Source organism: Hippopotamus amphibius, chromosome 16 (genome assembly GCF_030028045.1).
Source record: "Hippopotamus amphibius kiboko isolate mHipAmp2 chromosome 16, mHipAmp2.hap2, whole genome shotgun sequence".
NCBI lineage: Eukaryota > Metazoa > Chordata > Mammalia > Artiodactyla > Hippopotamidae > Hippopotamus > Hippopotamus amphibius.
In genome coordinates this window covers 12,957,787-12,975,240 of record NC_080201.1, presented here as the reverse complement: position 1 = coordinate 12,975,240, position 17,454 = coordinate 12,957,787, and the positions used below count along the sequence as shown (strand labels likewise).

Sequence of the window (17,454 nt, the reverse complement as noted above, 5' to 3'; positions counted from 1 at the left end):
AGGGCCATGAATATATTTCCAAGAAAAGGGGTTTTTGTGATTTTTTTTTAAAGCAAAACAGAGGTAAGTGTCAAAAGTGAAAGAAATAGCTGCTTGAAAATCTCAGCATTCATAATTCAATCACTGAAAAAACCCTGCATAACCCCCCCCCCCCGCCCCCCGAAAAATAGGACTAGTGGCAGACACCTGGGTTTTAAAACAATGAAGTACAAGTATTCACATAGGCTCTAATACTGGGCAATCAATGGTTTAAAACTCTGAAGAAAAACCAAGAGATATTTTGCACTGGAGCCTCAATAAGGAATTACATGTATATTTAGCTTCAACCACCTGAGATTTTACTGAAACACAGAAGTGTAGTACCTATTTGTTCACCACCAATTACAACCAGATGTAGTGTCTGAATTAAAAGTTTATGCTTTTCAAAATGTATATAGACTCTGAATGGGGCCATCCATCTTACTATTATCTCTACCAGAGGAAAACAACACAACAGCATCTAATGAAAATCCTGTTTTCTTTACAAGAAATAAAGATAATAATGCCACAAAAAAAAAAAAAAAAAAAAGAAAAAAAAAAAGAAAAAGTTTATGCTTTTCTTCAACCACTCTACCGGAAACAAGTTTAAGACGACAAAAAAAATTTCTAAGATTAACAACAAAATATAGCATTAAATCGTCAACATATTTATGAATGGGAGTAAACTCTTGAAGTGGCTGGGGAGCAGATTCTTAAGGTGCCATTAAAAAATGCTACAGTCACTCTATTTTTGACTCATGGCAGGAGAAAAGCAGGCTATATTTGACTCAGTCATGGAGAGTTAAATAAAAAGTTTGGTTGGCAATCTTCAGTATTCTTATGATGTTGTTTTCCTCCTTGAAAGGATTTCAAAATTAAGAAAGAAGATAAGGAGGAGATGTAGAATAAAATATTTTGTTGGCAACTATGTTCTTCCTGATATTTAATTTCCTTAACTCCAGTAGAATCCCCCTCTAAGGAGAGAGAAGTGTCCCTGTTACACAAATCTTCTATAAAACCGCAACACCCCAAAAGGTTACAAGCAGGCCATAACATAATATATACATTACAAGGAAGCCAGTTTTATTTTATAGATACAGATAAAACCAGCAAAGAGTGAAATTATTCTGAAGAATCTGCATATTCTCTGAGCTAAATTCCAACATGGCACTCAAACTGGTATGTAGAGCTAGTCACATAGCTAGCTAAGGGAGTCTGAGGTGCATAATACTGAATCTAGAAGCTGAAGACCAGTGTTTTAAAACAAGCTATCCTACTCTGAAGCCCCAATGGATATGAAGAAGGGTCACTGCTTTAAAAGGATAAAGCATATCTGATTCAGTAGTAGAAGGTTTGAGGTAGAAAACAGGTTCTATAAGATCCCATAATGATGTAAGTTAGGATCACAAGCTGAGGACTTCTCTGGTTGGAGTAGGGTCTTCCTTAAGAGCTCAGGAGAAAATGGTCCTGAATTAAGTCATCAATAGGGTAGTTTGAGGACAAATCTATATGATGCAAGATCTGTGCTTATTAACTTTGAGGAAGAAAAATAGCAACTATTTTCTTTGTGATTCTTTCTGTACACAGAAATCCCCAGCTTCGTGGAATTTCTATCACTAATTCTAAAAAATAAAATAAATTAAAATAAAAATTTCAATACCACAATTTTCACTAATATAATTTGATATTTACACTGAGCCAAGAGAAATGATTCAAAAATATCACCAATTAGCATCCATACAACGTTATACATTTTCAGTCATTATTTCTGTCATTATACTCAATACCCACTTATAACAATATACACAATCTTTTTACAAACTTTTTAATGTTAACTCCTATTATTTGAAGCATATGCCTCTGTGGTTCAACTGGTCCAAGTGCGTAGCCAAAACATTTAGGAAGGTTTATGAGCCTCCTGGGGAAACCATTCTGATATGCCTCAATCATAAGCAGATTGTACACTGTGTGAGAGCACTAACTGATGACAGAAGTGATTATATTCTCCATTTGGGGACAGAAAGAGCCTGATTTCCAACTTGTCTGAATCAGCAGCATCCTACTGTAAGTATAGGTGAACACTAAGAAAAAGAAGTCTAATGACATTTCCCCCCCCCCGCCCCGTCCACCGCCCAGCCTATCTCTGAACCAAGACATATGTGAATTCCAAGAAAAGTAACTGAATTAATCATTCCTCTCTTATTGACTGGTCTGGTCAACACATGTAATTTTCTCTCTTCTAAGTCATTAAATATCCACAAAATTCTTTCTTTCACAACCTACCTCTGATATGGTAGACTTGCAAACCTCTCTGGCCACAGATTCAAATTTGGGATCTGTAGTTAGGTTCAGCTTATAATTCCATAACAACTAGGTATAAGAGGGGGAAAAAAAACAATAAAAAACCCTCCAGTTAGAATAGTATGAAATTTAACATGAGTGGTTACTATAAATGATAAAATTCCATTATACAAAGTCAGATAAAGCATATACACACTTCAGTTAATGAACAAAAAAATAAAATGTCACTGTATTTACAGATAAAAGGAAAAAAATGTGCAGACAAAATAAAACACCACCATTCGGACATACACTTTTTTCTATTTTTATTCAAGGACAATTTTTTGGGAAAAAAATTAAAATCAAAATTCCTGATAAGGGTTTTAGAGGAAATATAAGTAGGTTGTATATGCAAAATTCTTCTTAAATCAAAAAGTTTAACCCAGAAGCTCAGAATCAGTAGATCTAGTTGCAGATTTCACAATCAACAGTACTTTTCATAGATCATTTTTAGGAAGGCGTATTGTCCAGAGTCTAGTTTCCTGGCATATCTTTCTTTATTCCTCTAAAACCCTCAACTTGACATACACACAATAAGGTCTAGTTTATACAACTGTTTTTAACATGTCTTAAGCTATGAAATCTCTAGAGCCATTACTATTCACAGGTGAGGGCTGAATATTACTTTATCTTTGCAGCTTCAGTTAAAATATTTCAATACATGATTCAATTTTGGAAAAGTAGCAAAAATGACCTCTTAAACTCTGCTCGGATGGAGAGACAGAGCAGGGGCTTTGTATGATGTAGGACATGAAGAGGTTTGGGGGGTGGAGGGGCAGTTTACAAGCCTTTCTTTCAGACTGCTGCACTCCAAGACTAAAGAATACAATCACTCATTCACTGATTCATTCAAACATCTGCTTAGCACGTCTTATGATGTACCACACACAGTCTAATCTCAAGGGCTTCATAGGCCATTACAGGAAACAGAAGCAAATGTTTGAGCACATACTGTGTTAGGAACTGGGGGTTAAAACAGGAGGAGAAAGACAAACACTGTGGTGGTTTGGTATGGCTATGGTAAAGACAGGTAATGTGACTAAGTATGTGGTTAATGGCATCACAAGGTGCCACAGCAGTACAGGGAAGGAGTACCCCAAACTGCAGTAGGGGGTCTGGTCAGAGAAGGTTTACCAGAGAAAGTGCTAACATGAAATCTGAAAAATTAGTAGCAGTTGGCCATATTAAAAGGGGTAAGGAGAAGACTTTTAAGTAAATAAAACAGCATGTGTGGAAGTTCACTGTAATGGGAAGCAGGGTGTGTTAGAGGAACTGAAAGTTCAATGGAGGATTGACTCTGGAGACACAGGCCAGGGCCAGATCATAAAGCTCTTATAAGTCATATCTGAACTTTAACCCAAGAGTAATGGAGAGTCACTAAAAGGTAAATAAGGGAGTGACACGACCAGATTTGCTTTTTACAAGTAGAAGCTAACATAAAGTGCATTAGGGGGAACTTCCCTGGTGGGGCAGTGGTTAAGAAACCACCTGCCAACACAGGGGACACGGGTTTGTACCCCTGGTCTGGGAAGATTCCCACATGCCAAGGAGCAACCAAGCCTGTGTGCCACAACTACTGAGCCCACATGCCACAACTACTGAAGCCCACGTGCCTAAGAGCCCGTGCTCCACAACAAGAGAAGCCACCACAATGAGAAGCCCACGCACTGCAATGAAGAGTAGTCCCCGCTCACCGCAACTAGAGAAAGCCTGTGTACAGCAACAAAGACGCAACGCAGCCAAATAAATAAATAATAAATACATAAAAAAAATAAAGTGCATTAGGAACAACAGAGAAACAGGCAGTAAATTCTGCATAAGAGTGCTGAGGAAAATTTTGTGAAGAAATAAAATATAAAGGATGAGTAGGATTTCCTTTCCTCCCTCCTCAAAAACAAAAAACAAAGAGTAGTAAACAAAACCTCTGATCTCCCAATTATCATTAATAAGTGAGTTTTTAGAAAAAGGGATAAGAATATGGCCACCATCTATAATGAAAGCTCTAAGAAGTTGGGACTTTTACCTTGTTTACCACAATATGTCCAGTGCCTAGAAGAGTGCATGCAACACATAGGCACTGATAAACATTTGTTGAATAGATCAACAAAAGAACAAATCTATGTACAATGATAAGTTCAACCAATAGGATATATAAGGCCAAACTGAGAATGGATATAGAAGCTTAGTTCTAATTGAAGGCATCTTAGGTCTCTTGGCTCCTCAGAAGTAGAGATGAATCCCATGATTCAAAAGACAAGGTCAGATTTAGACAAATACATTTTACTATTATCTATTTATCTCTTTACTACTGTCTATCTAAGTCAGTACTACATGGTAATTAAATTTTATATTTTAAAATTAAAGCAACACATTCTAATTCATGGATGGACCTAGAGACTGTTACACAGAGTGAAGTGAGTCAGAAAGAGAAAAACAAATATCATATATTAACACACATATGCGGAATATAGAAAAATGGTACAAATTAACCGGTTTGGAAGGCAGAAACAGAGACAGAGATATAGACAACGAACATATGGACACCAAGTAGGGAAAGTGGCAGCGGGTGGGGTGGGGGGTGGGGTTGGGGTGGAAGGAACTGGGAGATTGGGATTGCCATATATATATTACTAATAAGAAAAAAATTATCAAATTGTACACTTTAAATAATGCAGTTAATTGTATGGCAATTGTATCTCAATAAAAGTTCTTAAAAAAAATTAAAGCAACACATTCTAATTCTGCATGTACATCAAACCAAAGACAGATTAAAAATGCCCTCCTTATTGAGTGACTTGCAGCTGACCCAATGCCATTTCTTTCATGTAAAAAAAAGAGAGAAAGAGAGGAGACGAGGGGGAGGGGAGGAAGGGAAAATACAAGAAAGAGAAATGTTGTCTGGTACTTGATTTGGAGTGAACAGCAACAAATGTCAAAAAACAAACCAACCAACCACAGTATTTCCTTACTTTATCAAATGCAAACTCAGATGTCCTATGATTGGGCTAGAAACAGATTTTCTGTCAAAAACCATTCAGATAATCATTTAGATCTCTTGAATGTCTTTAACTTATAATTTGGAACCTTATTTGTTCTGACAATAGGTATAAATTTCCTTAGAAACAGGACTCCTCCCAGATAACTATGATACTATTGTCTAATGATAAATATTCTACCTCTCATCTTTTTTTTTTCATTTTTTGAGTTATAAGTCACTTACCATAAAATTCATCATTTTGAAGTGTACAATTCAGTGTTTTTTTAGTATATGGTTGACCCTCAAACAATGCCCACATTGGGGCACCAACCCTCTCTGCAGTTGAAAACCTGAGTATAATTTATAGGGGGCCCTCTGCATCCACAGTTCCCCGTGCTCAGATTCATGCAGTACTGCAGTATTTACAACTGAAAAAAAATCTGTATATAAGTGAACCCGTGCAGTTCAAACCTGTGTTGTTCAAGAGTCAACTGTATTCACAAGGATGCACAACCATCACCACTTTCTAATTCCCATCACGCCAGCAGAAACCTCATGTCTGTTCTATCACTCCCCACCCTTCCTACTCCCATCGTTTGCAACCATTAACCTACTTTCTTGTCTTTCACTTTTAATATGACTTATTAATGCATTATTATTCTCTTTCAGGAATATAGGTAAAAAGGGAATTCAGCATAGGTTGCCACAAGTACATTTTCCTCCAGAAAACAGATAAACACACATTACACTTAATTACTAAGGGCTGATTGTTTACACCATATTTGATAAGTGTCCCTTCCTCTCAGTGGCTATAAACAACTAAGAAAAATAACTGCAATTTGACAATAAATACTATTGGTTAGCATGATGTATTTCAGCTTTGATTTCCTTAAATTTAAGATGCTCATCTTTGAATCCACCTACCCACCCATCTCCCCCCACCCCAAATATGTACTGAGTCACTACTATAATCTGAGTATCATATTAGGTGACAGGGTTGAGAAAGGTGGAAGTAAAAAAAAAAAAAAAGCCGCTGTCTCAGCACTTAAGAAGCTCAATCACAGAAGACAAAAGAAGGAAGAGTCACATTGGGAAGAAAATAAGCAATAAGAACACGTGTGATAAACATGCTGACAGAAGCGTGCAGAGGACATGACAGGAATACAAGGAAGAATATATCACACTGATTGCTGAGGAGGGATAAGTGAGGGTGGTAGTGGTCAAGTTATACTGGGCCAGGGGTAAGAAGGAATTTTGTCAGATGAACTGAGGAGGACTGGGGTTCTAGGATTGCAAAGGTAGAAAGGCCAGAAAGAATAATGATACCTTCTGAGAACCCCATAGTTCAGAATGGCTGGAGTTGAGGATATGAAAGATTAGGGAAGGAGAGGTGTTAGATCACACTGAGTATTATAGCTCATATTAAAGAATCTAAATTTTATCTTAAAGGAAATGAGAAGCTAATGGATAATTTTAACCAGAGAACTCAAAAGATGAACTCTGGTTGTGTAGAGAAGGGCCACACTGAGGGGGTTAGTGGGCCAGTTAAGAGGCAAGACTTGTTGGATGGAAGAAGACTGGATATATTTGAGATACTTATTTAGAATAATGACAAGATTTGGGTGTGGGGAGTGAAGGAAAATTTTTTTAAAAATTTTTATTGGTGTATAGTTGATTTACAATGTTGTGTTAGTTTCAGGTGTACAGCAAAGGGAATCTGTTATATATATGCATATATCTACTCTTTTTAAGATTCGTTTCCCATATAGGCCATTACAGAGTATTGAGTGGAGTTCCCTGTGCTATACAGTTGGTCCTTACTAGTTATCTATTTTATATATAGTAGTGTGTATGTGTTGATCCCAAACTTTCAATTTATCCTTCCCTCTGCCTTACTGCCTGGTAACCATAAGTTTGTTTTCTACATCTGTAATTCTATTTCTGTTGTTGTTTTAAAAATCTTAGGGATGTTGTCTGTTTAGTTAAATAGTCAAAGGTAGTAGATCTAAATAAACAAGCAGTTCCCCACAAAGTCCCTTTCTAAAGTCCTACCCATTCCCCAGAGACAATTCTTTTAGCTTTTTCTTATGGTAATTACCTCCATACTTTTAAGTTACTTAAATTGCTATTTCTTGACTTGTTAGTTTTAGATATTCTATAATATTCTATAATAGCTTTATACTATAGAAGATAAGGAATGAACTCTCATACCCTCTTCTTGATCCCTACCCTCCCAATATAGTTAAATCATAATGTTGTTAGATATTATTTACGTTATTGTTCATGTAAAAAACTATACATAATGAGCCATACAGAATGTTATATTTCTTTCAATATTTAGTTTGTCATATAGTTAACAGTCATAAGCCTGTTTTCCATATACCCATTACTAATTAATCCCCCATCTCTTTACTGGAAAAACAAGTCTCTCACAATGTTCAAATGCCTCAAGTGATCACTCAGGTGAGACATTCCTCTTGGAGTCTTCCATCTTCCTGCTTCAGTCAAGACTGATTGTCATCTAAGCCACTGCACAGGTGTCATCCTTCACCATCATCCTCGGAATTCCTTTGCTTTTTCTTAGGCTGATGGTACTGGATTCTTTAATTTTCTTTGTCTTGGTGTGTCCCCTCATTTTGTTGAAGCACATCATCTAGCAACTTTATGGGAAAACATGTATGGGTAGAAAATGTCTTGAAAAATTTTATGTATGAAATGTCCATTTTGTATTACCTTGACTAAATATAATTCTTCCTCATGATTTTAAAGGCACTGGCCTACTCTCTTCTAGTTTTCATCAATGCTAATGAGAAGTATATTATTCAAACTCCCAGTACTTTAATTACTATTTTTTTCTCTGAAAGCTTTTGGGATCTTTTGTTTATTCCCAGGGTTCTTTTCAGAACCCTGAAATTGGTTTAGGTTATCTTTCTATCCATGGTGTGAGGCACTGAGTGGGCACTTTTAATCTAGACACTCATCCTTCAGTTCTTGGAAATTTTCTCATATTTTTCAATTTCTTTTCTTTTTTGGAGTGGCTAATACATACCAGGCACCACTTAAGACAGATGTGAGCAAAGAAAGGCAAAATCCCTGCCCTCAAGTAGTTTACACTGTATGAAGGAGAGAAAGATAATAGCAAATGATCAAATAAATAGATCAGGTGATGAATGCTATAAAGAAAATTACGCTAAGATAAAAGAACTGAAGTGATGTGCAAGGGATGCTACTTTATATAATAGAGGGGGACAAGGAAAATGAATATCCTCAGAAGATGACTGTTTGTTTCATGAAGAACAGTAAATGCAAAAGACCTAGGTCAGACACATTCTGTGATTATCTGAGGGATAGCAAGGAGGCTGCTGTGGCCTAAATAGAGTTAACAAGGGGGACAGTGGTAGAAGAGGCCAAGGAGCAGGTCTCTGCTCTCTGCATGTGTTGTAGGCCACTGTTAAGGACCTGGGAGTTTAATCAGTGAGAAAAAAGCTTTAGGAGTTTTTGGGCAGGGAAGTAATAGGACCTGACTTACCTGTAAGAGGAATCATTCAGGCTGTAGCATGGAGTACAGACTGTAGAGGGACAAGGGCAGAAGAAAGGAGACTACTTAGGAGGCTATTAAAGAAGCACAGGAGAGAACTGAGGATGGCTTGAACCAGGGGGTAGCAGTGAAAATGGTCAGATTCAGGACACATTTCAAAAGGAGCAGCCAGCCAGGAAGGCTGGTAACAGATTGAATGTGGGATATAAGAGGACAAGAGGAATCAAGGTTTTTGATTTGAGCCATGGGAGGAACTGAGATTGGGAAAACTGTAACAAGAGAGGTTTAGAAGTAGAAAATCAAGAGTTCAGTTCTAGAAATGACCATGAGACAACGCAGAAATCTGAAATCAGCACTTGGAGTCTGGAATTTGTTGAAAAGCCTGTGCTGGATAAAAGACAGGAACCACATGCTGTCAGCAGGTCAGCATCGATTGTTCCTCTCCAATGGGAGTCATGGCAACAGTCTATGTTGCCATCTGGAGGTATCTTCTCTCCAGATGACAGCTCAGGTGTAAGCAGACAACACTCACAATAGGTACTGGAAGAGGGAGCTTTGGCTTAGAAACCTCATGCCCCATGGGAGCCATTATCTCTTGAAACAGCCCTCTGGGCATAGTTTCCAGGGTCCTGGCAAGGAACACACCCAGGTACAAGAGTCACCACATTCAGGGAAACCTGTAGTATGGCATCCCCATTGAGTATTTACAATTTGTTTATAGTTCTTCCCAATCCATATAGAACTTACCAATCAGGGTCATTTTTATCATAAGTAATAATGCCTTGAACCTTAGTTGGTATTTTACCCTTATAAGGTCACCAGGAAACTGAGCTAGGTAGTTAACAGGATTCAAATTCTCCTGATGAGGAAAGAAAGGTTTTGTTAACTTATTACTCACAGGGCTATTATGAGGTGCTATAAATGTTCCTTACATGGGTAGACAGATATATAAGCATTTCTGTGGGGTAAGTACCTGGGAGTGAAAAGGCTGTATTATATATTATGCCTAAGTTCCGCTTTAGTAAGTAATACCCAACAGCTTTGAAAGTAGTTTTATACTAATTTACATTATCACCATCAGTACATGAAAGCTCCCTTATTCTATATTCACAGTAACACCCGGTATTAACACTGCCAGTCTTCTGAATTTTAGCAATTCTAATGTGAATGTAGATACTAGTATCTCATTGAGGTTTTAATTTCCATTTCCCTGATTACTAATGAGGATGAGCAACTTTCCATTCATTTGTAGGTCATTCAAGTATCATCTTTAAGACATGGATGTTCAAGTATCTTACCCATTTTTCTTCTCTCTTTTTCTTTTCTTTTCTTTTTTTTTAATTAAGGGCTTACCCTAAATTTGTCCATACAGTAGTTATATTGTATCTTATGGCACAATTTCTATTTTTTGCTATTGAGTTTTTATGCTATAGTAATTAAAACAATATGGCGTTGCCATAAAAACAGACACATAGATCAGTGGGACAGAATAGAGATCCCAGAAATAAACCCATGCATATATTTCAGTTAATTTACAACAAAGGAGCCAAGAATATGCAGTGGGGGAAAGAACAGTCTCTTCAATAAATAGTACTGAGAAAAGTGGACACCCACATACAAAAGAATGAAACTGGACCACTGCCTTACACCAGACACAAAAATTAACTCAAGATATGAGACCATAAAACTGCTAGAAGAAAACAGGAGGTAAGCTCTTTCACAAAGGTCTTGGTGATGATTTTTTGAATCTGACACCAAAAGCAAAAGCAAAAATAAAATGAGGCTATATCAAACTAAAAAGCTTCTGCACAGCAAAGGAAACCACCAACAAAATGAAAAGGCAACCTACTGAATGGGAGAAAATAGTTGCAAATCAAATATGGGATAAAGAACTCATACAACTCAATAGCAAAAACAAACCAAAAGAAAATTAAAAATAAACAGAAGATCTGTATAAACATTTTTCTAAAAAAGACATACAAATGGCCAACAGGTATATGAAAAAATAATCATCAGGGAAACCAAATTACAATGAGATATCACCACATACCTGTTAGAATGGCTACCATCAGAAGGACTAGAAATAACAAGTATTGGTGAGAAGGTGAAGAAAAAAGAACCCTTGTGCACTCTTGGTGGGAATGCAAACTGGTACAGCCACTACAGTGTGGAGGTTCCTCAAAACATTAAAAATAGAACTACCAGATGATCCACTTCTGGGTATTTATATGAAGATAATGAAAACACTAACTCAAAAAGATATATTTACTCTTATGTTCATTGCAGCATTATTTACAATAGCCAAGATATGGAAACAATATAAGTGTTAAATGGTTAAAGAAAATGTGTGTACACACACACACACACACACACACACGCAGAATGGAATATTATTCAGCCATAAAAGGAAGGAAATCTTGCCACTTGCAACAACATGGATGGACCTCGAGGGCATTATGCTATTGAAATAAGTCAGACAGAAAGACATATACCATATGGTCTTTCTTTTATGTGGAATCTTAAAAACAAAACACCAAGTTCACAGATACAGAGAACAGACTGGTGGTTGCCAGAGGTGGCAGAAATGGGTGAATTGGTTTTTGTTGTTTTAATTTAAATAAATTGAATTTTTTTAAAAAACAGAAATTATGTGATAAGATGTATTTATGTATGTATGTATGTATGTATGTATGTTATTTATTTATATTTTTGGCTGCATTGGGTCACGCTGCATTTGTGGCATGTGTGATCTTTGTTGCGGTGCGCCAGCTTCTCTCTATTTGTGGCGTGCGGGTTTTCTCTCTCTAGTTGTGGAACGCAGGCTCCAGAGAGTGTGGGCTCTATAGTTTGCCGCATGCTGGCTCTCTAGCTGAGGCGTGTGGGCTCAGTAGTTGTGGGGTGCAGGCTTAGTTGTCCAGTGGCATGTGGGATCTTAGTTTCCCAACCAGGGATCGAGACCAAGGATCAAACCCGAGTTCCCTGCATAGCAGGACGGATTCTTTACCACTGGACCACCAGGGAAGCCCCCCACTTTGTTCTCCTTTTTAAAAAGTGTTTTGGCTATTCTGGATTCTTTGTATTTCCATATGAATTTTAGGATCAGGCTATCAATTTCTGCAAAGTCGTCAGAAATTTTCACAGGGATTGTATTAAACCTAGATCAATTTGGAGAGTACTGCCTTTTAACAGTATTAGTTTTCCAACCCATGAAAACAGTGTATCTTTTCCTTTATTTAAGTCTTTAATTTCAAGGATGTTTCTACAGAGTTCGGTGTATACTCTTACATTTCTTTTTAAAATTTATTCTTAAGTATTTGATTCTTTTTGATAGTATTGTAAATGAAATTGTTTTCTTAATTTCATTTTCAGATTATTCATTGCTGATTAACAGGAATACAAGTGATTTTTATATAGCAATCTTACATCCTGCAACCTTCAGTCTAATAATGTTAGAACATTTCCCATAATAAAAGCTTAAAAAACTAGTATTGAATTTAATAAAATGCTTTTTAGTATATCTATCCACTGAGAAGATGATATGATTTTTCTCCTTTACTGTGATTAATTTTTCAAATGTTAAATTTTAAGCTCACAAGTCTGGCATAAACCCAATTCAGTCCTAATATATTTCCCTTCTTATATTTCAGTGGATTCAGTTTGCTACTAATTTGCTTAGCATTTTTTCATATATGGTTCATGAGAGACACTGGTCTATATGTTTCCTTTCCTGTTATATCGTGTCGTGTCAACTGATATTAATATTATGTTAGCCTCATAATATTAGAACAGAAAAATGTTTTTATTTATTCTCTGAAAGACTGGTGTTATTTCATCTGTAAATGTCTGTAAAAATTAACCAATAAATCCATCTGGTCCCAGAGTTTTCTTTATGGGAAAATATTTATTTACAGATTCAAAACTTTAACTATAGCTTATTCAGATTTTCCACTTCTTGTGTTAGTTTTGGTAAGTTTGTTTTTCTAGGAATTTGTCCACTGCATCAACATTTTCAAATTCACTGGCCCAAAAATTGTTCATAAATATCTTATCTCTCTCTCTTCTCTTTTTCCTTTGGCTGCACTGTGCAGCTTGTGGGATATTAGTTCCCTGACCAGAGATTGAACCCCGGCCCACTGCAGTGAAAGGGCCGAGTCCTAACCACTAGACCACCAGGGAACTCCCGCTTACCTCTTGCTTACCAATACTAATTCATTCCTGAACTCCCTATTAAGTGGAAGGCTATTCAATTTTTTAAAATTGCTTCATTAACTTTAATGGGAAAAATTATAATGCATTCCATCCCAACCCAAATGTATTAGTTTGGTAGGGCTGCCATAACAAAATACCACAAACTGGGTTGCTTAAACAACGAAAATTTATTTGCTCACAAATCTGGAGGGTAGAAGTCTGAGATCAAGGTGTCAGCAGCACCAATTTCTTCTGAGGGCTCTCGTCTTGACTTGTAGATGTCCATCTTCTCCTGCGTCTGTGTCCTAATCTCTCTTTATTAGGACATCAATCCTTCTGTTTTCTGTATACTCTTTGTCCCCATTTTCAGCAGTGTAATATCCTTTGGAGATCAGCTTTTTTCTGGGCTTCCTCTTTGTCAAATTCAGTCTACTAATATATTTTGAGAACTTTTTCCTAATCTTTTGCTTAATAAATAATGCCATAATAATGCCATATCAAATGTCATTTTAAGTTGACTCCTTTATAAAGAAGTTTTTTTTAATTTATGTTCCTATACATAGGCTAGAAGAGAGTTTAGCAAACTTTCCCCACAAGGGCCAGAAAGTAAATATTTTAGACTTTGAGGAACCTATAGTCACTGTCGCAACTACTCAACCTTGTCATTATAACTTGGAAAGCAGCTACAGTATGTAGATGAATGAGCGTGGCTGTGTTCCAATAAAACTATGCATAAAAACAGTAGCAGTCTGGTTTGGCCAATGGGTAGCAGTTCACTGATTGGTGGGCTAGAGAATGCTTAAATCCCCATATTCTTGTCAATACTGTATATTTATCAAATTTTTAATTCAGATGGATAAAAACAGTGCACTGATTTTTCTTTCTTTTTTTTAAATGAAATGTGGTGTGGCCACTCACTGGTTCCATCTTTTTTAATTTTAATTTTTAAAATTAATTAATTAATTTTTATTTATTGGCTGCGTTGGGTCTTTGTTGCTGTGTGCAGGCTTTCTGTAGTTGTGGAGAGCGGGGGCTACTCTTCACTGTGGTGTACAGGGTTTTCATTGCGGTGGCTTCTCTTGTTGCAGAGCACAGGCTCCAGGCACTTGGGCTTCAGTAGTTATGGCTCGCAGGCTCTAGTGCACAGGTTCAGCTGTTGGGGTACACCAGGCATGTGGGGGTCTTCCCAGACCAGGGCTCAAACCCACGTCCCCTGCATTGGCAGGTGGATTCTTAACCACTGTGCTACCAGGGAAGCCCTGATTTTTCTTTTGGTTTTCACACTTTAATTATGAGAGAATCAAAATTTTTGTTGTTTACTGGACATCTTTTTCTTTTCCTGTGAACAGTCTATTTACGTCTGTTGTCTATGTTTATTAACACACTTTCTATTAAAGAATGTAGTCCTTTTCATCTGCGTTGCAAATATTTTTTCATAATTTACATAACATTTTTGAGGGATAAAACTCTCAAATCTGTTTTTTGAGGGGTTCTTTCTTTCTTTTTTTTTTTTTGATGTGGACCATTTTTAAAGTCTTCATTAAATTTGTTACAATATTGCCCTTTTTTATGTTTTGCTTTTTCGTCTGCGAGACAGGTGGGATCTTAGCTCTCCAACCAAGGATTGAACCTGCACCTGCCTGCACTGGAATGCCAAGTCTTAACCACTGGACCACCAAGGTCCACTTTTCTGAGTTTTTAATGCAATCAGATTTATAAATCTTTTTTTTTTTTTTTTAATATTTTTGAGGTTGTATCATGTTTTAAAAATCCTACCCTCTGTTCATGTTTTCTTCTGCTACTCTTGTGGTTTTATTTTTACGTTAACTCTCTGACCTATCTAGGCTTTCTTTAGAATAAGTAGTCAACTTAAGCAGCCAACCTGCTTCTTTATTCTTGCAGTCACCCATTTAAACTATCAAATAATGTGGAGACAGAGTGACTTCTTCCAGTACTGTCAGACATATAATTAATCCTCTTTTAAGACACAACTCAAGTATCATCTCCACTATTGTTTCCTGCCATCAACCCACCTGGGCAAAATTCACTCTTGTGTCCCCACTGTACTCTTACAGGCTTCTGCTGAAGCACCTAGTACTTTCTGCACAGATTTGATTTCACATCACTATTCCTTTAATGTTAGACTATATATAATATGGGGATATATATATATATATATATATATATATGACATTGAATGTATCAATCATAGTTATCTCTGGAGTTCTTATCTGCTAAGTCTAATATATGTTTCTATCTTCAAGGTGTTTATTTGCGTGTCTTTAGTTTCTACCACAGTGTTTGGCACATAGATGACTGCATGATGACTAAATGAAACAACTTTAAAATACAAAACTCTACAATTGTAAACTCAACATGCAAACAAACAATTTCACATGGTAGCTATACCTGAAGAAAAATTTAAACTTAAGTATATAAATATTATTTGGCAGAGCCTACTGGTTTCCACAATAGAGGAGTATCTGTAGATTTACTGTGGCCCTTAAATAAGGTTAATCATCCTCTTGTTAAGATTAAGTGAATTTAAGAAAACATTATGCTTCCCAGAACAACAGAAAGAGCATCCCAATATCTGTCATCATATATATAAAGCACATATGGCAAGTTATGGAAAATCCATACTTACATGATTGCAGTCTGAAGAAATTTCATTTTCAGGCTGAAAGGGGAAAAAAAAAGAGATGATGTTAAAAAAAAATCCTCTCAAGTTTTCAAACACCATCAAAATAAACTCAAAACAAGAAATCTGAATATTCAACTGAATATATTTCTTCAATATGAGGAGTAAAATGGGGCTTATACAGCTTTTAGTTTGTTGGGGAGAAATATACCAGAAAGGTAGATGAGACACAGTCCCTTCCCAATCAATGATACAACCTGGAAGTTGGGCAAATGGAGATGAATGTACTAAAGAGATAAAGCAACAGTGACAGAAGGATCCTTACATGATACTTCATAGTTCTGAAAGCTAAAGAGGATCAGGCACAATACAAGTGCCCTCACTATAAAGAAAGCTAGATATCTAAAATAAAAAAGGCTTATTGAAGAGAGCAAAAAAGGTCCAACAATGATTTAAATATTAGTCTCATGTCACCATTAGGGGAAGCAAGGTGGTGGGTACACAGGACCTCTATGTACTGTTTGTAACTTCTAATGAGTCTATAATCTTGCAGGTCTATGATTAAAAATACAAAGTGTAAAAAAACAGAAATTATTTATATAGTCCCATGAATACATTTGCTCATAAAGCCAGGTATATATAACAGAGACAAAATGAACTTTCAATTCTGGGGCAAAAAAGTCAACTAGGGACTTTCCTGGTGGCACTGTGGTTGAGAATCCACCTGCCAATGCAGGGGACACTGGTTCAATTCTTGATCCACGGAGCAACTAAGCCTGTGCGCCACAGCTGCTGAGCCTGTGCTCTAGAGCCCGCAAGCCACAACTGCTGAGCTTGTGTGCCACAACTACTGAAGCCCGTGTGCCTAGAGCCCGTGCTCCACAATGAGAGAAGCCCTCGCACCTCAACGAAGAGTGCTCCTCGCTCTCCGCAACTAGGGAAAGTCTGTGCACAGCAATGAAGACCCAACGCAGATGATAGATAGATAGATAGATAGATAGATAGATAGATAGATAGATAGATAGATAGATGGATGTAGACTAGGTTATACCTAATATTGCATAGCTTTGCCATACACTTCTCCTTTAATTTCCTTGTTCATACCTTTAAAGGAGATACATTTGTCATAACACACTCCATAATAAAGCACTATTTTCTCTGAGTTTCCACAGCATTCCAACCTATTCAAACGAAGTTAACTTCTGTGTCCCCTCTATGAAATATTCCTAACATAGGCTGTAAAAGATGCAATTTTCAAAATAAAGATTCTCCCTACTCAAGGATAGAAATAAGGCAATACAGAAAACAGTAAATATTAACAAATTAAGCAGACACACCTAGCATTACTTCAGGAAGAAAAAGATTTCTAGGGAACTATTCATTCCACTACAGTATTTAGCAGGCATTAATTCTAATGTACAAACTCATTTATGTACTTACTTATAAAATATTATATCAAAATTGCCTTCAATTAGATTGCTAGGCAATCATGAGATTATAACACAGCACTTCTGAACTTTCTCCTTCCTTGTCTAAGTAAGAATAGATTTTTTTTTTTTTTTTTTTTTTAATGGCGCACGGGCTTAGTTGCTCCATGGCATGTGGAATCTTCCCAGAGCAGGGCTCGAACCCATGTCTCCTGCCTTGGCAGGCGGATTCTTTACCACTGCGCCACCTAGGAATTCCCAAGAACAGATATTTTAATGCCTTTCTGAGGTGTCTTTCTGAGTCTCAGAAATCAGCCTCCATAGT

The 17,454-nt window shown here is 36.7% G+C and overlaps 1 protein-coding gene across 3 annotated transcripts in view; it reads right to left on the bottom strand.

The window, feature by feature from the left end:
- The window catches only part of GLG1 (golgi glycoprotein 1), a 150,487-nt gene that overhangs the window by 46,294 nt on the left and 86,739 nt on the right, over positions 1–17,454 (bottom strand). For all 3 annotated transcript variants that reach the window (XM_057712804.1, XM_057712806.1, XM_057712805.1), the window contains exons 2-3: positions 15,709–15,741; positions 2,302–2,388 (exon numbers count right to left, since the gene is read on the bottom strand). In XM_057712804.1, coding sequence (XP_057568787.1) covers positions 2,302–2,388; positions 15,709–15,741 — 120 coding nt within the window. The remainder of the gene's footprint in view (positions 1–2,301; positions 2,389–15,708; positions 15,742–17,454) is intronic.